This window comes from Heterocephalus glaber, unplaced genomic scaffold, assembly GCF_053883595.1.
Source record: "Heterocephalus glaber isolate CG9 unplaced genomic scaffold, H.glaber_assembly_v1.0 deba00001479, whole genome shotgun sequence".
NCBI lineage: Eukaryota > Metazoa > Chordata > Mammalia > Rodentia > Bathyergidae > Heterocephalus > Heterocephalus glaber.
Window position 1 is genome coordinate 410,378 of NW_028258316.1, and position 24,407 is coordinate 434,784.

Consider the following 24,407-nt stretch of genomic DNA (forward strand, 5'->3'; position numbering starts at 1 on the left):
GCCCTGTCACAGTGCCCCATATCAGAACTAAATATGGCCCCTCACCACAGCCTGACCTCTGTGCCCACAGGGTGCCTACACTGAAGTGAGTTGGGGGCGGGGAGATTACCATGTGATCCAGCAAGCAAAAGCATTCATAGCAGGATTATTCAAAATAGCCAGGGGTGGAAGCAACCCAAGTGTCCATCTACAGATGAATAAATAAAATGTGATAAATACATACAATGGAATATTCTACCTAAATAGGGGGAAAAAACTGTGTAATTTGCTACTATCTGGATAAACCTTAAAGACATTATGCTAAGTGAAATAAATCAGGCATAAAAAGACAAATTTTGTCTGATCCATTTAAGTGGGTCCCTTAGAGGAGCCAAATTCACAAAGACAAAGTAGAAAGGTAGTTTCCAAGGACTGGGAGGGGATGAGGTGTTAGTGATTAATGGAAACAGAGTTTTAGCTTGAGAAGATGAGAGGGCTCTGGAGTTGGATGGTGGTGATGGCTACACAATAAGGAAATACCTAACACTGAACTGTACGCTTACACGGTTAAGATGGTGAATTTGATGGTATGTGGACTCTACCATGATTTTAGAACATTTTTTTAAACAAGCACATCCTGCATATCCCAGCACCTTTACTTCCTGGTATTTATATGGAAAAATCCCTAGACTAGTGCACATGGAGGAATCCATGATCCCCTTGCAGCAAGACTATTTGGAATAACGAAGTGCAGATACACGATACATAATCAGCACGAATACAGGAGTGACAAAGAAAAACACAGCTAGTCCTCCGCTCACAGCATACAATCATGCCACAATTCACAAAGCAGACCTCCACACACCAACACAGAAAGAGCTCTAAGAAATACTATGAAATAAAAGGGCAACACATGAGCTCACCCTTGTTTGATCAAGTCCATCAGCAAACCCAGTGCATTGACCTTCAAAGCATAATGAAAGCCCTGTCACACCTTATCACCAACACTGCCCTCTGCACTCAATGCCCATCTTGTCTTAGTTTATCCCAGATACATTCAGTGTCAACACAACAGACACAGAAATCCCATTAACATTCGTCACACAGCCAGGCATGGTACATGCCTGTACTCCCAGCAAAGAGCCAGAAAAGGCAAAACAGTTTAGAAAAAGAAGACCAAAGCAAAGGACTCAACTTCCCCATTTCAAACCTCAATACAGAGATGCAATAATTAGAACAGCATGCTACTGACAAATGACACAGATTAATAGAGCAAAACTGAGAATCGAGAAATATGCCCTAACATTTATGGGCAACTAATACTCCACAAGGGTCTCAAAGGACATTCAAGAGGGAAAGAACTGTCTCTTCAACATATGTTCCTGGGACAACTAGACTTCCACACACACAAGAATGAAGTTGGACCTTCTACTTCACATCTTGTATAAAAACTAACTCAAGAGAGACAACAGACTGAAATTTAAGAAACAAAACTATAAAACTCTTACAGGAAGTGAGAAAACCTTCAGTATTCATTCAGCCTCTCATCAACATAAAAAAAACTCATGAAAAATAAAGAAATACTTGAATAAAAAAAAAACTCATGATGCATAGAATGATGTAAATTCACAGAATAATTTTTCATTCTTTTCTAATTGTATAGATGCATTCTAAATATTACAAGGGATATTATAAAAGATACAAGGATGGGCCGGGGATTTAGCTCAGTGGTTCTGGTGCCTGCCTCGCAAGCGCAAGGTCCCGAGTTCGATCCCCGGTACCAAAAAAAAAAAAAAAAAGATATAAGGCTCTGTCACATGAAAAAAAAACACAAAAAACAAAAAAATCCCAAAAACATTCTTACAGGAAAACACAGGGCTAAGTCCTCATAATCATGAATTGGGAAATGGTTTCTTAAATATGACATCAAAACCACAAGCAATCAGAGAAAAAATAAACTGGACTTTATCAAAATTAAATGTCTGAGCTTCAAAGGGTATTATCAAGAAAGTAAAATGACAACTAAGAATGGGAGAAAATATTTCCAAATCATACATCTGATAAGGGTCTAGAATCTAAAATATATAATGAGCCCTTACAACACAATTAAAAAGATAACTAAACTGGGTGTAGCGGTACAAGCCTGTTGTTCCAACTACTCTACTGGGGAGGCTAAGGCAGAGGGACTGCCTCAAAGTTCAAGGCCAGCCTGAGCAACACAATGAAACCTATTTTTTAAAACATGATAACCAAATTTTAAAATTATAAAAGATCTGACTAAACATTTCTCCAATGAAAATATACAAGTGGCTGATAAGCATATAAAAAGATGCTCAAACTGTCACACCTTAGGAAAATCCCAAATCAAATCCACAATGACATAACACTTCACACACATCAGGAGAGTGATAATCCACAAAATGGACAGTACCAAGTGTTGAAACCTTATGCACTGCTAGCAGGAACATAACACGATGCAACTACAGTAGAAAACAGTTTGGCTGTCAGACCTCAAGACCGTAAACATAGAACTACTATGTGACCCAGAAATTCCCTCCTGGGTTAATACCCCCAAGCCTGCAAGCTGATGCTCCAAAAGGTGACTTGTATGCAAATGTTCATACCAGCATTATTCACAACAGGCAAAAGCATTTTTTAAAAAGTGTCCATGGGGCCGGGGATTTAGCTCAGTGGTTTCATCGCCTGCTGTGCAGGGCCAATGACCCGAGTTCGATCCCTGGTACCAAAAAAAAATAAAATAAAAAATGTCCATCAAAAGATTGAATGCATAGGGGCCAGGGATTTAGCTCAGTGGCACAGCACCTACCTGACAAGCACAAGGTCATGAGTTCGATCCCTGGTACCGAAAGAAAAAAAGAAGAAGGAATGCATAAATAAAATGTAGTATGCCATACAATGGAGCATTACTCAGCCATAAAAAGGAATGGTGTTCTGGTACCACCTACAACATGGACTAAATAAATCAAACATGAGGGCCGGGGATTTAGCTCAGTGGATCCGAAGGTCCCGAGTTCGATCCCCAGAACCGCCCCCACCACCAAAAAAAAGACAGAAAGAATACTGGAGGATATAAGAGCTGAGAGAGAGAAATGAATGACTGTTGGGCAGAGAGTTTCTGCTTGAGATGATACAAATGTCTGGGAAACACATAATGATGATTGTGTGACGCTGTGAATGTACTCAGTATCAGTGAATGGCACACTTAAAAATTATTAAAAGACTCGGATTTGCCAGGAATGGTGGCACATACCTATAATACCAGCTATTCGGGTAACTGAGGCAAGATCACAAGTTCAAGACCAGCCTACACAACTTAGTGAAAACCTGACTCAAAATAAAAAGTAAAAAGGGTTGAGGATATAGCTCAGTGGTATATTGGGTTGAATTCCCAGAAGCACAAGGGACATAGGAATAAAACTTACATTAAATATATTTGCCATAATTAAAAAAAATAGCAGGAGGGGGTAACCCACTTTCCGGTCCCCCTTCTGTCTCTCTTAGACAGAAGCTATCTTTCTCTCAAAATATTTTTCCTATTCTTAACCTCCGTTGTTCCTAGAACTCATTCTTCGATTTCAGAGAACACAAACTTCCGTTTTGGATATCCAGTAGGTTTGGGGGTCACATCTCTTCCCCTATGTCGGTCTGAATAAGGAGCAGAAAGACACTGTTAAGGACCCTTGTTATCTTTGCCACCTTGTGCGCACCATGTTGTTTCTCCTCTGCGATGCCTGCCTTGGAGCCAGCTGATTATAGACTGGAACGTCAACAAATGGTGAGCAAATAAACCCTTTTCCCCTTTAACTTTGGGTGTTGGGTATTTTGTCTCAGCAATGAGAGAAAAGTAACTAACACAGAAATTTAGTACCAGAGAAGTTGGGTCACTGCTGTAACATTACCTGGCCATGTGGCTCAAGAGCCTTTGGAACTGGCTTGTGTGAAAGAGAAGAGTTAGAAAAAATTTCAGAGATGTCGACTGTGGAAATAGAAATGGAATGTCTTAGGCTGTTCTGTATGGGAGGCTGGTCAGAGCTCAGAAGAGCAGAAAGCCAGCTGGTAAAGACCCGGCTCAGGTTTCTGCTGAAAGGACTGCATTGGCTGTTGGACTCCAAATGATGTGTGTTATGGATTGGCAGAAAGTTTGTCTGTATTTTGCTCATGTCCAGAGACTTTGCCTGAGACTGAGATTAAAGGTGGCAGACTAATTAATCTTTCAGAAGAAATTTCAAGGCAGTCTAATGTTGAGGCCATGGCACGGCTACTGTTAAGGGCTTTTTAGCCAGATTTATGTTGAGAATCAACAGCAAAGAGCCCAGCAGAATGATTTAAAATGTTTTGAGTTTGACCAGAAAGGAAGCTCCAGTAAAGCTGTGGACTGCAAAATACAGCAGAGGAGATCCTGATTGCAGAGGAGAAACAGGAGAACGGAAAAGGCGGCCTGAGGGCATCACAAGAAGCAGAGGGACTCCACACTTTGCAGCCTCAAAATTGCAAAAGTGAAAGACTTTGCTTTGAGAAGAAAGCCCCACAGAGTGGCAGCCTAGAGAATCTGTTGCTCAGAATTGGGTTCAGAGTATCCAGCAATTCAGGCACTCGACCCCTACAGCTAAGAGAGAAGGAAGCCTGGCTACTGCTCCTGCTAGCAGCAAACCGGGGCATTAACCACACGGTGCTGGTTTTAGACGCATGCAGAATGCAAGAGTTGTGGGGTCAGGAGGGCTTCCACATAGATTTCAGAAGAAAGGTGGGAGGCCAGGCAGTGTCCCTGAGAGGGCAGTGTGTGAAGCCAAAGATGCAGTGTGTAAGGTCAGGCCAAGGCATGATTGAGACCACCAAGCCAGGCAAAGTCTAAACAACGATGAGCTGTTTATCGATGAGTTTACTGCCCTCGGGTGCAAGGGCGAGAAGGCCGTTGGCACTGAGAGGAGGGTGCTCATGGTTGATATGGGGCATTTTAGGTGGGGTAGGGGCACTGGTCAAGAGGGTGATGGGCCTGGGGCTGGCCGATAAACAGGGCTGTTGTGAGAGCAGCAGGGTGGCTGCTGGGTTCTTGTTATCTCTGCTCCTGTGGATGGGGGGAACGGGGCTGCTTGGGTGGGGGTCCAACTTGGGGGACCTGTCACAGTGGAGACCTCCGAAGTTGGGAAAACCCAGGACCATGGATCTAAGGAAAGCTGCAAGGAGGAAGCAGAGCTGGTCGAAGAGAGAAGCCATGGGAGCTACAACAGGCAGTGCCTCAGGGGTGGAGCCACCCAAGCCCTTTGGAGTTCACAACTTCCCATAGATTGCCTTGGATGCTGGACATGGAACTCCAAGATTTAATGTTTGACCTGCTGGATTTTGGTCTTACTTTGTTCCTATTTCTTGTTATCCTCTGAATGTAACCTTTGGAATGAAAATGTCTATCTTGTGTCATTGAAAAAAAAATGGCAGGAGGAAAAAAAGACAGAGATGTCCAAACAGAATCTTAAAGCTACAACCATAAACTTACTTAACATGTGGTTATAAAATAAATGCAATTATAAGAATGTATTCATTTAAAAGACAAATGTAATATATATACAACAATAAAAATCGGAAAATAATATGGGCTAGGATTTAGCTCAGTGGTTCCTCCACCTGCCTCACAAGCACAAGGTCCCAAGTTTGATCCCTGGTACCAAAAAAAAAAAATCAGAAAATAATAAACAATATTTTTATGGAGTAAAAAACAAGATGTAGCACAACACTGAAAACAGCATGATACCACATATATAATTTTTTTCATATATATAAATATTTTAAAGCTATACATTAGTTTCCTGATGTTGACTGCTATGCTACAGTTAAGTGAAAGTATATTTTGTAAAAAAAACTACCCCACTTAGGACGATGGGGCATCTAGGAAGCAACATAATGGCTCAGGAAAAAAAATCTCTTATCACACATGCAACTTTTCTGTGGAGTCTGAAATTATTTTGAAACAAAAACACTAGATATGCTAGACATGGAGATAGATGTCTGAAATCTCAGTACTCGGGAAGCTGAGGCAGGAGGATCACCATGAGTTCGAGGCCAGCCTGTGTTACACAGTGAGCTCATGGCCAGCCTAAACTACACAGCAAGACCCTGTCTAAACAAACAAACAAACTAGACAGAAAAAATAAAACATACACAAAATAGCATCATGAAAGACTGGTGGGTTGCAGGCATCTCCAGGACACCATGGGAAGATCACAAGGCTAGAGGTTACACCAAGCATAAAACCCCATAAGGTGAGTGGTGGGCAGAGAGTGAGGGGAACAGGACCTTCTGCCTGACGAGGTTTTGATTTTTAAAAGGAATCTGTATCATTGTACATATTTTTTAATCTAAGAAAAGGAAATTAACTGGGAAAAATTAAAAAGTAAAAATTACCCATCAGCCAACAACTTTATCATTCATAAAACCTTCTAAACATTTTTCTGTAGAAATACAAGGTCTAATTCACACACACACACACAATATGTGTGTGTGAGAAAGAGACTACATATATAGTGTATTAATCAGCTTTTTGTCGCTGTGAACAAAATACCTGAGAAAAATAGAAGAAAGGTTTAGTTGGCTCACGGTTTCAGGTTTCAGTGGAAGACAGGCTGGCTCCACAAGTTGAGGAGCCTAACCTAACAGCCTATTCAGGTATGAACTGATCAATGGATTCATCCACTGATGAGATCAGCATCCCCAGGATCCAGTCAACTCTCTGGGCCCCACCTCTAAACACAGTTATACTGGGAAATCAAGCCCTCAATACATGAGTCTTTGGGGTCACTTCACATTTAAACCAAAACATAACAGAAGTAGGTAACCACTTTTCCTTAATCAATGTGAGCAAATAAATCTACGCTGCCCTCAGTAGAATGCAGCAAATTATCAAAAAGATCATACATCATTACCAAGTAGGCTTCACCCCAGGGATGCAAGGATGGTTAAACATATCCCAATAGGTAAATGTAATATGCCAATAGGTAAATGTAATATGCCAATAGGTAAATGTAATATGCCGCAGAGATGCAGCCGACAGTTTGGCCTTGTGGTCAGATGTGGGTGGCTGGGCCCTGCTCCGTCAGGCTTGCCCCGCCCACTTGCATCCAGGAGACCATGAGGACACACCCCACACACACAGGCCCACCAGCCGTCAGCTTGGCCGCGTGGGCGCCTGTAACAACAGCCAACCACCCCGCCACCCCCACCCCGCCTCGGGCCTCTTGGCTGGGCAGCTACCTGGTTCCACACTACAGAGGCACAGGGGGACATAAAGGCCATTGATCTGAGTTACAGAGGTGAACAACAGACAGAGGGCCTCTCTCAGGCTCCCTGATGAAAACTGAAGCCCACTGGAAAAGTGAAGAGAATCTCTGCAATATAGGCACACCAGACCACTGTACTTGGTAAGCTGGAGGGATCATCACCTCCCATTTGAACCTGGACTATTTTCAGGGGAAGGGCAGCTGGAACCTGTAATAGAACCTTGCAGAGTTCAACCCTGCAGGAGGACATGGAGCTCAATTTGGGACTTGCAGCCAGAAATCTGCCTGAATTTCACGGGTCTGTGACTGGCTTACTGAGACTCATTGACTTATAACTGACAGTACCAAAAATAAAAATGAGAAGACATCTAAGAAAGTCACAAACTCAGACCTCCACCCAACAAAAGGCAATTTCTGGGGAAAACGAGGTGGAAAAGTCTGATAATCAACCACCTGGACACCCTGAACTGACAGCACAGGAAGTACCAAAATAGATGAATGAGGCTCTAGAAAAATTCAAAGCACAAATAATCTCCCAGATAACTACAGAGATGGTGAGCAGAGTGAAAGACATAATTAGAGGCTCTAGAACACAAATAGATTAAAAAAAAAATAGATGAGCTCAGAAACATGCTGGAAGCCATGAATGCCCAGCATAAGAAAGAAAAGGAAACCATGATTGCCCAACATAAGAAAGAAATAGAATCCAAGAAACAGATTCAAACAGATATTCAGGAGATTAAAAACTCCACTGAAAGCATGCATAGCAGATTAAGGGAAGCTGAAGATAGAATATCAGACACAGAAGACAGGATCGTGGTTAAGGACCAGGAAAACACAGATTTCTTAAAAATAGTAAGGGACCACAAGAAATCAATCCAGCAGCTGCTAGATGATGCCAGGAAGAATAACATAAGACTGAAAGGAGCCCACGAAAAAACAGGAGAAAACACAATTGACATAAAAAACTGTTCACAGAACTAATAGTAGAAAACTTCGCAGACAGAGATGGAGAATTGGACATACATACAAGTGAGGCATACAGAACTCCAACTAGCCATGATAAAAAAAAAATCTACGCCTAGACACATAATAATCAAGATCCCAGAAGCCCAACAGAAGAACAAAATCCTACAGGCAGTTAAGAGAAAAGAAACAAATCACCTACAAAGGAAAGCCCATCAGAATCACAACAGACTTCTCAACACAAACCCTCAAATTAAGGAGTGAAGTATTTCAAGCCCTAAAAGAAAATAACTTTCAACCTAGACTGTTGTATCCTGCAGAATTATCTTTCAAAATCAATGGGAAAATTAGATACTTTGATGACAAAGAACACCTGAGAAATTTTATGAACACCAAACCAGCACTCCAAACAACCCTAAGCAATATCACAGAAAAAGACAATGAAGGTCACAACTCCATGAGGCCCAACAGAGGGACGCCACCAGGCAAGGTAAGAAACTAAAGGGAAAGGGGGAAAAAAAAAACAAGAAATAAAAGAGCCAACAATAGTAAAACATCATGACAAGAATGAGTCAATATCTACCAATTATAACTATCAATGTTAATGGTCTCAATTCACCAATCAAAAGGAATAGACTGGGGCCTGGAATTTAGCTCAGTGGTTCCGCTGCCTGCCTTGCAAGTGCAAGGTCCCGAGTTCGATCCCTAGTACCAAAAAAAAAAAAAAAGGAATAGACAGAATGGATTAAGAAGCAAAATCCAACAATACGCTGTATATGAGAAATACATCTAACTCAAAAAGAAATTCATAGACTGAAAGTAAAACAGATCTGCACACCACAGGAACCCAGAAAAAAGCAGGGTTAGAAATTTTATTTGCAGACAAAGTAGATTTCAAACCAAAACTAATTAAGAGAGACAAAGATGGTCACTACATCCTTGTGAAGGGAACAGTCCAAGAGGAAGAGATGACAATCCTAAATATATATGCACCAAATATGAATGCCCCAACTATACAAAACAAATATTAATGGACATGAAAAACCAAATAAGCTCTAGTACAATTGTAGTGGGGGATCTCAATACCCCATTATCACAATTAGACAGATCATCTAGGCAAAAAATTAATGAAATTCTACAACTGAACCAAGCTACTGAACAAATGGACTTAACAGACGTTTACAGAATGTTCCACCCCACAAAATCAGAATACACATTCTTTTCGGCTGCACATGGGTCATTCTCCAAAATCAACCACATGCTAGCTCATAGGACATGTCTAAGTAAATGTAAAAGAACTGAAGTTACCCCCTGTATATTATCAGACCATAGCGCAATAAAATTGGAGATCAATGACATAAGAAACTGCAAAACTCCCACAAACACATGGAAATTAAATAACACCTTCCTGAACAACCAATGGGTCACAGAGGAAATTAAAGAAGAAATTACACAGTTTCTACAAGTAAATGATAATGCCAGTACAACATACAGGAATCTATGGGACACAATGAAAGCAGTTCTACGTGGGAAATTCATAGCAGTCAATCCCCATATTAGGGAAACAGAGAGAACTCAAATAAATAACCTAATGCAGAACCTCAAACTCCTAGAAAAAGAAGAGCATAACAAACCCAAAGCTAGTACAAGAGGAAATTATAAAGATCAAAGCAGAAATCAATGCAATCGAGACTAAGAGAATACAAAAATTAATGAATCAAAGAGCTGGTTTTTTGAAAGAATAAATAAAATCGATAAACCCTTAGCCAATCTTATCCAAAAAAAGGAAAGAAAAGGCTCAAATCCATGCAATCAAGAATGAAAAAGGTGAAGTCACAACAGATCCAGCAGAAATCCAAAACATCATCAATACCTACTTCGAGAACCTGTACTCTAATAAAATGGAAAACACAGAAGAAATGGACAGATTCCTAGATACATATGAATTACTAAAGTTGAATGAAAATATAGAAATTCTAAACACCCCAATTACAATGAGTGAAATTGAAAATGTAATAAAAAATTATCAACAAAGAAAAGCCCAGGACCTGATGGTTTCATTGCTGAATTCTATAAGACATTTAAAGAAGAACTATTACCATTACTCTTTAAACTCATCAAGGAAATTGAAAGGGAAGCAAAGCTTCCAAATTCATTCCTAGAAGCAACTATTACTTTGATTCCAAAACCAGGGAAAGACCCAACCCAAAAAGAGAACTACAGGCAAATCTCCCTAGTAAACATAGATGCAAAAATCCTCAACAAGATACTGGCAAATGGAATACAGAGGGTCATCAAAAAGATCATACACCCTGACCAAGTCGGATTTATCCCAGGGATGCAAGGATGGTTCAACATTCATAAATCAATAAATGTAATACACTACATTAACAGAGTCAAGAACAAAAACTATATGATCATCTCAATAGATGCAGCAAAGGCATTCGACAAAATCCAACACCCATTCATGATAAAAACACTACAGAAAATTGGAACAGGTCTTTTTCTCAACTTGATTAAGCCTATCTATGAAAACCCAACAGCCGACATCACACTAAATGATCAAAAACTGAAAACTTTCATGCTAAAATCAGGAACAAGACAAGGATGCCATAACTGTACAGTACAGCCTTGAGCTTTCTCCTGCTTCCCCTTGACACCCAACTGGCCCTGAGCCTTCCAAGGCCACACAACTCTTCAGCTCATTCCATGCTGCTCAGTGGACATCTGTTCACACTCACCTCCTAATTAGAAGGGGCACCACAAGAAACCTGGGCTTTAGTTTATCTATCTTTGCAACCCTAGCAACTTATCTAGCACATAACAGGAATTCCATGACCAATGAAAGAGTATGTTTTAAGACCATGGCTTTGTTTTGAAAGAGTATGTTTCAAATACTTTGTTTGAAAGAGTATGTTTTAAGACCATGCAGGCCTCTATACCAAGAGATTAGTTCTACAATCATACAAAGATTGCACACAATGAAACATGATCTGATGGTTAATTTTATTGTCTCCATGAATGGCTTGAAAGTACCCAGAGAGCTGGTACAGCTCTGTCTTGGTGTACCTAGGAGGATGTGTCATGGGCTCAGTGGAAAAGGCCTGCCCTCAATGTGGGCAGCACCATTCAGTTGGTTGGGGGTCCACGCAAAATAAAAGATGGAGAAAAAGGGAATCCATACTGTCTTCTGAAGTTGGGACACCCTTCCTCTCCTGCCCATGGACATCAGAGCTTCAGGCTCCTGGCCTTTGGATTGCAGGACATGTACCACAGCTCCTGAGGGTCTGGGAATTATATCATCAGCTTCCCTGATTCCAGTATTCCAGGTCTCCAGCCTGTCAGGGGACGACTTCTCAGCCTCCATAATCATGTGAGCCACTTTCCCTCATAAATCCTTAAGTGCCTATACAGCATATGCATCTTATTGCTCTGTCTCTGCAGACCCCACCAATGTGCACAGTAAGACCACAGATGATCTGAGTTTTCTCTTTAAGACTGGAGAGGACGGGGTCAGGGATTTAGCTCAGTGGCGCCATGCCTGCTTCACAAGTGCAAGGTCCTGAGGTAGAGTTTGATCCCCGGTACCGCAAAAACAAAAAACAAAAGACTGGAGAGGACAGCAAAGGCAATGAAAAGGCACATGAGCTGAGAATTAGGTGTCTTTGTGGAGATCTGCCAACTGCTAGGTTCTGAGTTAGACTACAGAGTGGGGAAGTTTGGAAAAGTTAAGAAAATACTGACATTTTTACTGTGGATTTGAATCATATACTTTTAGATGCCAAACACTGTAATCCTGTTTAATTTCTTTTGGCTAGAAATTTCATTTCTTAAAACACTGCTCTGCAAACTGGGCATGGTGGTACATGCCTGTAATCCCAGTGCTCAGAAGGCTGAGGCAGAAAGATTACAAATTTGAGCCCAGCTTGAGCTATGCAGTAAGACTGTCTTTAAAAGAAAACCATACAACACTGCTCTGTAAAGAGGCTGGCCCTTGTCTGTGGAGCCTGAGGTTTGCATGGCAGCACCTGGCACTGTACACATCGCTGCTGCTGCTCCTGCTGGCCTCCCCATCTGTCTTGCACCAACGCCTGGGGAACAGGATCCTGGTGTTCTAGAAACGCTTTTGCCCACCTCCCACTGCCCGCCCCTTCCAGTCCTGTTCAAAAGAGAGCAGGATGCTCTGCCAGCTAGTCATCACCCACCTCTGCCTCCAGAACTGGCCAGGGTGCAGGCTCCATTCCAGGCCTTCCTAGTGCAAAGGCAGACTAAGTGATTAATGTCACCACATGGTAATTACTTTTTAATGTTACTGGACTCATACTGGTAATTTTGTCTTTTTTTGGAGACAGGGTCTCGCTATGTAGTTCTGACTGGACTTGAACTCACTATGTAGTCTAGGCTGGCCTCAAACCTGAAGCATTCCTCTTGTCTCAGCCTCCTGAGTGCTGGGATTACAGGCCTGTTCCACCAAGCCCAGCACTTTTGTCATTTTCTATCTTTACAACTGATATATACCCTCACACAATTATCATGAGCAGTAGAGCTCTAACATTTTTTGATATGAGAAAATAAATTTTTTTCAGTACTAGGGATTGACACAGGTTTTCCCACTGAGCTCCATCCATCCCCAGTGCACCCTTCCTTTTTGAGACAGGGATTCAGTTAAATTGCTCAGACAGGGCTGGAATTTGTAATCCTCCTGACTCAGCCACTTAGTAGCTGCGATCACAGGCATGTGCCACATGTCCAGCTGAAAAGAGAAGAAAAAAAAAACCTCCTTAATACACTGAAACACAGGCAACCTTGGGCAGAACCCCTGGAAAGCAGGACTCACTCTGAACTCCCCCAGCGCCTCGGCCAAGCAGCAAGCTGGTTTACCCTGTGCAAAGACCCGCAGCATGAGCCCAGCCTGTGAAGGGACAGAGCCCAAGCCTCCACAGCCAGAGCTAGCTCCAGCAGTACCCACAACTGTCGGTGACCTGCACAAATCATCTCCTCCCAAGGTACTGTCATGTCTTCTGAACAACGCAGGAGGAAAAAACAGGACTGGAGAGGAATTTTATGCCAAGGAGAAAAAGTACCTAGGAGGGAAGCTTAACTTCACCACAACCCCACCTGAAACAGTGCAGCTGAGGGGTGGTGGGTGGGGCTTGGCCTGGGTTGGGTCTGTTTGCCCAAGAACAGCCAAGCATGAGCAAACAAATAATAGGTACTCAACAAACATTTTACGTGTTTAGGGTGCAGTTCTTCTTCCACACCTTGCCCCAGTCCTGGGGTGGTTGGACCCAGAGAAGTTTTACCACTGAGCTACATCCCCAGCCTTTGTATCTTTATTCTGATGCAAGGTCTCACTAAGTTGCCAGGGCTGGGCTCAAACTTATGACCCTCCTTCCTCAACCTCCTGAGTAGTTGGGATTACATGGTATGGCCTCTGGCACCTGGCTCTAGGATGTCATTCTGTATTAAACTGAGTCCTAACTACCTTAACATGGGATCATCTTAAGTTGGCAAAAAAGACAGTGCATGCAAAATTGCAGTCCCTTCTTTCCTGGGAAAGCGCCCAAACTGAGTCAGTTAATGGAACCAGAGCACCATCTTGTGATTAAAAGAGTAAGTGCAGGCTACACACAGAAAACCACAGAAATATATTAAATTCCTAGGCAATCACATAAGTTCTCATCTCTGCTCATATTGGAGATTTCTAAACTACAATGGTGCCTTGGTTCACAAACTCAATTCTCTCCACAATTCTGGTCACAAACTGAACTAGACAAGAGCCTAATCAAATTTCCCCATGAAGTCCACAATGAACATAACCACTGAATTTGTATTTCCACAATACTGTTCTGTATTACAAGTGAAACAACATGGGACATACACATTTCTGCCTGAATTTCATTCAAATTCTCATATGTAACTCCAAAGGAGCTGGATATTTTGAAGCTTGTAACACAAAAACATGCACCTTATCCCTATAAACAACAGGAATTTTGTTTATTTTGTTCCTCGTGATAGCAAAATAGCAGTTTTCAAACTTTTCAGCACCAGGAGGATGGGACACTGAAAGGTACCCAAGACCCCATGGTGTGCTCACATGGCTACTGCTTTGCTATTTACCATCACAGACTGGTACAGTGTTACTTTTACCATGTTGAAACAACATTTTAAATTAGGAGCTGTCACTTCATTACAGGTTAACAAAAATACAATATTTCTTCAAAGCCGGGGATTTAGCTCAGTGGTTTCGCCACCTGCTGTTCAAGCGCAAGGACCTGAGTTCAATCCAGGGTACCAATAAATAAATAAGTAAATAAATAAATAATTTTTACATTTTTGCAAGTTTGTTTACTGGTTGGGATTTGACCTGTCACAGTATCACACAGTCATGTAGCCTTAGAAACATGTGCTTGGAGGGATTTCCAGGAAGATGACTGCGTGGTGAAGCAGCAGAGAAGCAGCTTCTCCAAGATCTGGGGTCCTTACACTGGAATATAACAGCAGCAGCAGCAGCGGGGGGGGGGGGGGGTTGAGTCCCTGGGACCCAGGAAGGATCTGAGGCAAGAATTGAAGTCTATAGGGAGAGAGAAGAGAGAGACTTTAACAAAGAGGAGGGAGGTACGAAGCAGTGCTCTCTCCCAGAGCCTGGACTCTCCATGAGGGAACGGCAGGACAAAACCGTAGATGTACAGCAATTACTGCTGACCCCAGAGGCCTCCACGGAGAAACACACCAGTGGAACCAAGCAGTGGATGAAGCATACTGTAGCAGCTGGTGAGTTATCCAGGCTAGGACCTCATCCAGGAGAGGGTGATTGGCTGGTAGCCATCTTGGAGAGGGGCCAAATGAGCTTAGAACTCAGAACAGCTGCAGGCAGACTTCATCTAGTGGCTCCTCGTGCCTTCCTACAGGTACTGAGTTCAAGCCAGCAGGAGACAGACTGTTGTAGGCTCAAAAGAATCTGGTTCCAGCCTCACAGCTAGAAACCAGTCTGAACTTCAGAGAAAATACAGGGGCATGCTGGCTGGGATTACCCACTACCCCACTGTGAAGCTGCAGCTAGCTTGCTGGGATTAATCAATTTGGCTCTGCACTGTTTGTCCACACTGCCTAACAGTGACGGCAGAGACACACCTTGAATTGGACATTTTTGGTTTTTTATCTGTTTTCTTTCTTTCTTTCTTTCTTTCTTTTTTTTGTTTTTCCTTTCTAATTTTTCTTCTTTTGTTTAGCTTTTTTTCTTTTTCTTTTTCTTTTTTGTTTTTGGTCCCAGAGATTGAACTTGGGACGCCGGAACCACTGAGCTAAATCCCCAGCCCTAGCTTCTTTCTTCATTGTTTCAACAGTTTTAGTTTTTTGTTATTGTTCTGTTCTGTGCTTGTTTTTATTTTTTCCTTTTCTCTTTTCCACCTGTCTTCTTCACCAGTTTCCTAAAGTTTGTCCTCCAGCCTTGCTTCTGACCTCTTCCTCCTCTTCTATTTCTGTTTGTTATCCCCTAATCCCTTTTAAATCTTCTCCCCTAAGGGTAAAATGGCCACATTAAGGGCAACAATTTGTCCTTTCCTAGGATGCATTTGATGCTATTGTTACTGTTGATTGTACTACTTTAGCCAAGGTGACATAATTGTGCTAATCAGTTGTTCCTTCTGGAATACCGAGACTGAGACTGGCTGAGGGTCTTTAAAAAAAAACCCAAAAAACTACAGGCCAGTGCTAAAGAACCAGCACCTGGGCCAAGTAGGCAGAAACTTCTCATCCCCAATAAACTGAAGAGGTAGGATCCTGCAACGGACTCAAAAGCCAAAAGCTAGCTACTGAGAAGTAGTCATTTCCTAAGGGTTCTGAATACTGGCAATAAAGCTACTTGCCATAAGCATTTTACAAACATCATCAACTCAGGAATCAAACTTTTTAAAAAGTAGGAAATGAGAAGACACTTAAGATGCAACCCCCGAAGACTTTCAGCTCACCAAAGGCAAACCCAGGGGGCAATAAAGTGGAACAATCTGAAAGCCACCCACCTGGACTCTCTGAAGTGGTAACAACAGAAGTAACAAAGCAGATAAACAAGGCTCTAGATTTTTTTCTAGAAAAAAAATCAAAGCAGAAATAACTTCTCAGATAACTACAGAGATGGAGGGCCGGGGATTTAGCTCAGTGGTTCCGCCGCCTGCCTCAAAAGTGCAAGGTCCCAAGTTTGATCCCCAGTACCAAAAAAAAAAGAAAAAAGAAAAAAAAGATGGTGACCAGAATGAAAGATACAGATGAAAAAAAAAAAATAGAGTTCAGTAAAGTGATGGAAACTATGAATGCCCAGCATAGGAAAGAAATGGAATCCATCAAACAGATTCAAACAGATATCCAGGAGATTAAAAACTACACTGAAAGTATATGCAGGAGAATGAGCCAATGAGAAGGCAGAATATCCGGTATAGCAGACAGGATTGCAGTTAGCAATCAAGAAAAGAGAGATTTCTTAAAAATAGCAAGGGACCGTGAGAAATCAATCCAGCAGCTGCTAGATGATGTAAAGAATAACATATGATTGATTGGAGTCAATGAAAAAGCAGGAGCTAGCACAAATGACATAAAAAACCTGTTCTCAGAAGTGATGGCAGAAAAGTTCCCAAACAGGGAAAAAGAATTTGACATACACGTAAGAGAGGCATATAGGACTCCAAATGGCCATGATAAAAATCTTCCCCGAGGCATATAATAGTCAAGATTCCAGAAATTCAACACAAAGAATATTTAAAGCTGTTAGAGAAAAGCAGCAAATTACCTACAAAGGAAAACCCATCAGAATCACAGCAGACTTCTCAACACAAACTCTTAAGGAGAGCCTGGAGTGAGGTATTTCAAGCCCTAAAAGAAAACAACCTCCAACTCATATTAATGTATCCTGCAAAACTATCTTTCAAAATTGATGAAGAAATAAGATACTTCCATGTCAACACCTGAGGAAGTTCATGAATGCCGAACCAGCACTAAAGTGTTCTGAAGGATATTCTCAAAAGAGATGAGGATTACAACTAGCCGTGATCAAAAAAAATCTACACCTAGGCATATAATAGCTAAAATTCCAGAAACCCAACATAAGAACAAAATCCTACAAGCAGTTAAAGAAACAAATCACATACAAAGGAAAGCCCATCAGAATCACAGCAGACTTCTCAACACAAACCCTGAAGTCAAGAAGACCCTGGAGTAAAGTATTTCAAGCCCTAAAGGAAAACAACCTCCAACCCAGACTGATGCAGCCTGCAAAACTATCCTTCAAAATTGATGAAGAAATAAGATGGTTCTATGACAAAGAACACCTGAAGAAATTCATGACCACCAAAGCAGCACTCCAAAGTGTTTTGAAGGATATTCTAGAAAGAGACAATAAGGATTACAATCCTATGAACCCCAACAGAATGAATCCACCAGGCAAGGCAAGAAGTTAAACTGGAAAGGAAAGAAGGAAGCCAACAGCAGGAAAATAACATGACAGAGATAAGAATACATATCAGTTATAACCATCAATATTAATGGTCTCAATTCACCAGTCAAAAGAAAAAGACTGGCAGAATGGATCAAGAAGCAAGATCTGGGGGCTGAGGATTTAGTTCAGTGGCACCACGTCTGCCTAACAAGTACAAGGTTCTGAGTTCCATCCCTGGTACCAAAAAAAAAAAAAAAAGAAGAAGAAGCAGCAAGATCCAACAATATGCTGCATACAAGAAACACATTTAATTGAAAAACAAATTCACAGGGCTGGGAATTTAGCTCAGTGGTTCCACCGCCTGCCTCACAAGCGCAAGGACTCAAGTTCAATCCCCGGTACCAAGAAAAAAAAAATTCACAGACTGAAAGTCAAGGAATGGAAAACAATATTCCATGTGACAGGAAACTGGAAAAAAGCAGGGGTAGCTATTCTATTTGGAGACAAAGTAGATTTCAAGCCAAGCCTGATTAAGAGAGACAAAGAAAGACACTACATCCTGGTAAAGGGAACAATCCAAGAGGAAGAGATAACAATCCTAACCCATTGTCACACACAGACAGGTCAACTAGTCAAAACATCAACAATGATATACTAGAATAGAACCAAACTTTTTTTGAACCAAACTTTTGAACAAATGGTCTTAGTAGATGTCTACAGAGTGTTCCAGAACACAACATCAGAATATACATTCTTCTCAGCTGCACATGAGACTTTCTCCAAAATAGACTATGTACTAGCTCATAGAACATGCTTAAGTAAATGCAAAGGAAATGAAATTATCCCATGCATATTATCAGACCATAGTGCAATGAAACTGGAAATCAATGGCAACCCACAAGAACTTCACAAACACATGTAAATTAAATAACACCCTCCCGAACAACTAATGGGTCACAGATGAAATTAAAGAAGAAATCAGACAATTTCTACAATTAAACAATAATGACATTACAACATACCAGAACTTATGGGATGCAATGAAAGCAGTCCTACGAGGGAAATTTGTAGCAGTGAATTCCCATATCAGGAAAACAAAGCAGGCTCAAATAACCTAACGCTGAACCTCAAGCTTCTAGAAAAAGAAGAGCAAGTCAAGCCCAAAGCAAGTACAAGGGAGGAAATTATAAAAATCAGAGCAGAAATTAATACAATGGAGATGAAGGAAATAATGCAGGGGTAACCCACTTTCCAGTCCCCCTTCTGTCTCTTAGACAGAAGCTTTCTTTCTCCCAATAAATTTTTCCTACTCTTAACCTCCATTGTTCCTAGAACTCATTCTTCAATTTTAGAGAACAGAAACTCACGCTTCGGACATCTAGCAGGTTTGGGAGTTTTATCTCTTCCCCTATATCATTTTGGAGGTCCCACCGAGATTACTGGTCAGAGGTGAGAGTTTGCTTTTGTTCCACAGGTCCTAACTTTGGTCTTCTTGCTTCATAGATTGTAACTTTTTGTCTCAGAGGCTCTGGACTTTTGTTTCACAGATTCGATTCTGGCCTTTGTTGTGGCTGTTTCAAAGGCGTCTTAATTTAAAGTCATGTGTTTTAAATGTTTGCAGATTTCTTGTTTTTCTTATGCATTGTCTTTTGTTAAAACTATGTTTTATTCTTGTTTTGAATGTGTTGCATTTGGACTTAGTTCTTTAAAATGTTGTAAAATGGGTCCTTATGAAATCGCCTCAGATGAAGACAGTTCAGGCTTTTCTCTGTCCCTTACAGAATGCCAAACAGTGGTTACTCTGCCAGCTAGCAATTGCCTTTATAGCAGCTGCCACTCTTAAAGCAGAGGACAGTTTTCTCCAGTTGCCCTCTGGTGAATCCCCACTCCCACTGACACCAATGGTGGGTGGAATGTAGACCAGATAGGCAATTGGGTTTCTTTCCGAGACAGATCTCCGATTGCATGGAACTAGCAGAAACTGAGGTAACTACTGAGGGGTCATGGCCAGGGCTACTCTCTGGCGAATACCCAAAGGTCCCTTGGAAGAAACTAGCTCCCGACAGCCTAACTGGGTATTCAGCAGAAAATCTCCACATCCTGTTCCTATCTGGACTCCTAAGTGAGGTGAAAGGGGACCTGTCAGTGATCATCAGATATCCTTTCTCAGAGTGATCTGAAGCGATGCAGTCAGAGCCTCGTAAGCCTCCATTAAGAGCTGAGCTACAGGTTTGGACTGCTTTCTCTACTAGTAAGGCCTCTAGACAAAAGCAGAAAATGAATCTTTGATAGATTAAAAGCTACCTGAACCTTTTCTTCTCCCCACCCCCCGCCCAAGGCATGGTCTTCATCATGTATGTGTGTAGGGGGGAAATGCCTTTTCCAATAGGTTATGGACTTTGGAATGTTGACTGTGGACTTATAAAATGCTACATGGTGATTTTTTGGATGTTTAACCAGCTTGAGCTTTATTTGGACTTTTTCTCTCTGCTAGTGAGTTAAAAACTCCCCTTAAGAGGGCCGGGGATTAGGCTCAGTGGTTTCACCGCCTGCTGCGCAAGCACAAGGACCCGAGTTCGATCCCCAGTACCAAAAAAATCTCCCCCTTAAACTTTTCTTCAACTTGTTGGAAGTTCATTTCAGACTCCCTAGTAGTCAGACAGCTCCTTCCTTCCAGAAAGTCAGACTAAGACAAACTCGAAACAACTGTTTTGTCTTACACTAGGGAAAATAACAATCAGTAACTTGCATTTTGTGTTTTTACATGCTAACTAGAATATCCGACCATTTTAGTCAGCCTTTCTCTTCATTCATGTGTGCACAGGAAGTCGATAAGAGTGCCTTTACTATGTAGATTGTGGCTGCTAGGAGGACCTATGAGTTTCAAATACTTAGTGAATTTAAAATGCACCTTAAAGAAGTAGCCTTGTTTTACTAATAAAAGTTGCCTTAAATGACTGGATAGGACAACAGAAATTTCTCAGAGCTTTCTCTGCTCTAGGGCCCAGGGCACAATCTCTGAACAATCTCTGAAGGTGATCTCTTTTGCAGGAAAAGTGCCCTAATTTGACTGTTGACCTATTTTCTTCTCTCGAAATTTCAAGTAACTAGAAAGCAGTGGTTTAAACCTCTTGGTTTGCTAGCAATACTTCCTTCTCTAAACATGAGTGTTATGGCTAAAGTCACTTGTAACTTATGCTTTGAAAGTACCTACTGGAGTAAGGATATGAGTTACCTGAGGAAGATAAAATCCGAGCGCTGGTAAAGGGTAGATAGTCCAGTCTGGTTTTATTTTCTGGTTCTCTCTCCAGACGGTAGCTACCTACCCTGGAGTGGTATAAACCTTGGGGGACGCCCTGGGGATACCCTAGTGGGCACAGGACTCAAGCAGAGACTTATGGGATGCCATATTTGTTTCTCTGGTTTCAGTTTAGGAGCTCCATATCTGAACCTCTTACTCCTTTGGAATGTATTAAGGAACAATTTAGTATTTCTGTACACCCGAGCGTGGTGTGCCTACCTCCTAAAGCCAAGTACACAGAGGAAAGTACTATGATGTTATCTCACAATTAGAGTTATACTGTAAGAGAGGAAAAAATGGTCAAATCATCTTATGTTGAGATTTTCTTTGTATTAACAAGTAATTCTTGCTTGTGTTCAAATGTAAATGTGGGACACAGAAAAATGAGAGACACCTCAACCTTTAGACATTCAGTACCTCTAAGACTGAAGCTACTCCGTGCCCTAGCCACCAGTTACTGAGGGTGGAGTTTCTAGGCTGCATAATTAATCTCTCTCTGAGGCTATATCCATCCTTAGCTAAGTTGTTCAGGTCCCTCAAAGACAACATCCCTTGCAGGAAGTAAGTGGAAAATATGGGACTACCCATGTTCATGTGTCTTTTTTTCTCTCAGTGATCTAAGTCAGATTAAATGAGACCTAAGAAAGTTTTCAGATGATCCTGATATGTACATTGAGGTCTTTGAAGAACTTACTCAGACCTGTGGTCTAGATTAGAAAGATGTAATGTTGCTCTTAAATCAAACATTAATTTCTAGTGAGAGACAAGTAGTATTACAAGCTGCTGCTACATATAGATATTTTAATTTTGGAAGCTCAAAAGATAGGCAGCCAGGGGAACAACTGGTTTCTAGTAGAACACAAGCAGTTCCTATACGAGACCCCCACTGGCCTGCCAATCAGACAGGAGATTAAATACAAGACATTTTCAGGCATGTACGCTTGAAGGTCTAAGAAACATGAGAACTAAGTCCTTCAATTATTTTAAATTGTCAACTATTTATCAGGAAAAATAGGACATCCCTACATCTTGATTTGATAAAAGGGAATACTATAGTTTTTCCCAAGTCACAGTCTTGCAATATGTAGATGGTATGCTATTATGTGCCCCCTCAGAAGAGCTTTCTAGCCAAGACATCTGCTCTGCTGAATTTTCTAACAGAGGTTATATTTCTAGATCTAAGGCACAACTTTGCAGCCTTGAGGTAAAATATTTAGGCCTCATTATATCTAAGGGAACCCTCAGACTGGGGGAAGAAAGAATTAAACCAATTCTTTCCTTTCCACAGCCCAAGATTCTAAAACAGCTAAGGAGATTCCTGGAAATTACAGGCTTTTGTGGCCCGCAGATAGCAGGATATAGTGAGATTGCATGACCCCTCTATTACCTTTAGAGAAACCCAAGAGACAGACACCTGGGAACCTTATTCCCAGACCACACTCTAGAAGTTCAAACAAGCACTCCTAAGTGCCTGCTACAGGACACCGTTTCAGTTTGTATGTTAATAAAAGGTGAGACATGGCTTTGGGAGTGTTTCTACAATATCAGGGAGCTGCTCAACAGCCTGTAGGGTATTTCAGTCATAAATTAGATATTATAGATTCAGAGTAATTCATTAAAAGGGTAAGCCCTAAACAATATAGTTCGAACACTTTCATTCTCTTTCAAGAGGCAAAAAGCAGCCATTTGGGTTCTTTGCTTATTGGTTTGAGTTTCTGCTTGGCAATGCAGTGAGAGTCAATCATAGCTTTTGTCTTTGGAGACATGTTTTTCTAAGGATCGCAGATCCACTCTGGAAAAGCTCCTGATCTTAACTGTCCTTCTACACCTGAGATGGTTGAGATTTAGTTCTTGTGCCATACTTAGGGCACTCTTCTGTCTCTTCTCCACCACCCTGGCTCCTGAGAAATAACGCAGTTTGATTCAAGGCACTTCCCTTTTCTGTGGCTGCTGGATTTCAAGACAAAGCTTCCAGAATGGTGTGTTTCCCCTCCCTGGAATCCCTCCAGAGTAAAGCTGACCTTCATTTATCAGTGGGCCATACAGAAAACTGGTCTAGGTTTAATCCTGAAACTCTCAAAACATAAATGTAAAAGTTATATTCAGTGCCACCTGCTGCACAAGCGCAAGGACCCAAAGTTCGATCCCCGGTACCAAAAAAAAAAAGTTATGTTCAGATTTACCTTTCAGCCCTCAGCCAAAATTAGAGAATGGTAAGAACAGCTAACCTGGCTCTGGCCACTTCCTTGCACCTCTAATCAGCCACCACTGGCACTGGATGAGATAAAGGCTAAGGGGCACCTTAGACTGGGCACAGAACAAGAGAGATAGACAGGGATACCTTCTTTCCCTTTGTTTCTTTTCAAAATGGGAAAAACTGTCATAGGTAGACATCTGCAGCACAATGTTGGAGCCTTGGCAGGCCTTCTTCCCTCATTGTTTGAAATTCATACTTGTCTACGGCCATACCACCCTGAACGTGCCCAATCTCATCTGAAATTCATACTTAGCTCCAAAGAGTGTCACCTAGTCTCTTCTACATGCAAACCTGGCCTGAGCAGACCTCCACTGGAGATAGTTAAAATTATCTTTAATAGTCTGTCCCTTTAGAGAGAACAATTACATGTGGCTATCAAACAACTATGGTTATCAAAGCAACAATGAGAAGCCTGTATACCTGGGTATTCTAGTCAGATAAACCGTCAGCTTAAGGCCCACCTTAAAACAGTCTTTGCTTTCACAGGTGTAGAACATTTTTATTCCTTTTGATTCTTATTACAAGAGATCTCTATTAATTATCTACAAAGTTCTGACTAGTCTTATTTATATTATAAACCTAAAAAATTATGTTATTATAATTCAACTTGGCCAAATACATCTGAGTGCACTCTGGTTTACAAACAAGTTGTCTTATTTGTGTGTCTGTCTGTTCAATCTGTTACAACATGTACAGCTGTTATCTTTGAGCTTTTTTCTTTTGGCATTTTGGATTTTTTATGATGTTTGCCTGTTAACTCAAGTTGGCTTACAGATGAATGTAATTAAAGACATGGTTCCCCCAGGTTGCCAGATTATCCAAATAATGTCAACTGGTTTCACAAATACAGTACATATTGTTGTCTATGTATAACTTGGGGATCTTTCACTGGTCAAAATAATGTGTTAAATGCTATTATCTGGCTCTCACAGGTCATCTGAAAATTTGTTAAGATAATTAAATAAAGACTCTTGGGCTTATGCAAACTATGGGACAGGAGGACTCCCCTTGGTAAATAAAGTAGTGACTGCCTGGAAAAAAATTATTCCAGCCTTTGTTCACAAAGGGTACCCCAATAATTTCCATAGTCTTGTGGGAAATACATAGCTAAACATTATCATTGTGATATGCGTACACTGGTCATGGTCTAAGTTTTCTGTGGGAAAACAAATTTTTATTTAAAATGCT

At 41.3% G+C, this 24,407-nt stretch overlaps 1 protein-coding gene across 23 annotated transcripts in view; it reads right to left on the reverse strand.

The window, feature by feature from the left end:
- Ehmt1 (euchromatic histone lysine methyltransferase 1) overlaps window positions 1-24,407 on the reverse strand; it is a 192,149-nt gene that overhangs the window by 125,547 nt on the left and 42,195 nt on the right. Inside the window, exon 1 of one of the 23 annotated variants that reach the window (XM_087182588.1) lies at window positions 2,807-2,831. The exons of the other annotated variants lie outside the window; for them this stretch is intronic. Within the exon in view, the coding sequence (XP_087038714.1) occupies window positions 2,807-2,825 (19 nt within the window). The 5' untranslated portion in view covers window positions 2,826-2,831. Of the gene's footprint in view, window positions 1-2,806; window positions 2,832-24,407 lie in introns of those variants that run through there. 23 annotated transcript variants of the gene reach the window in all.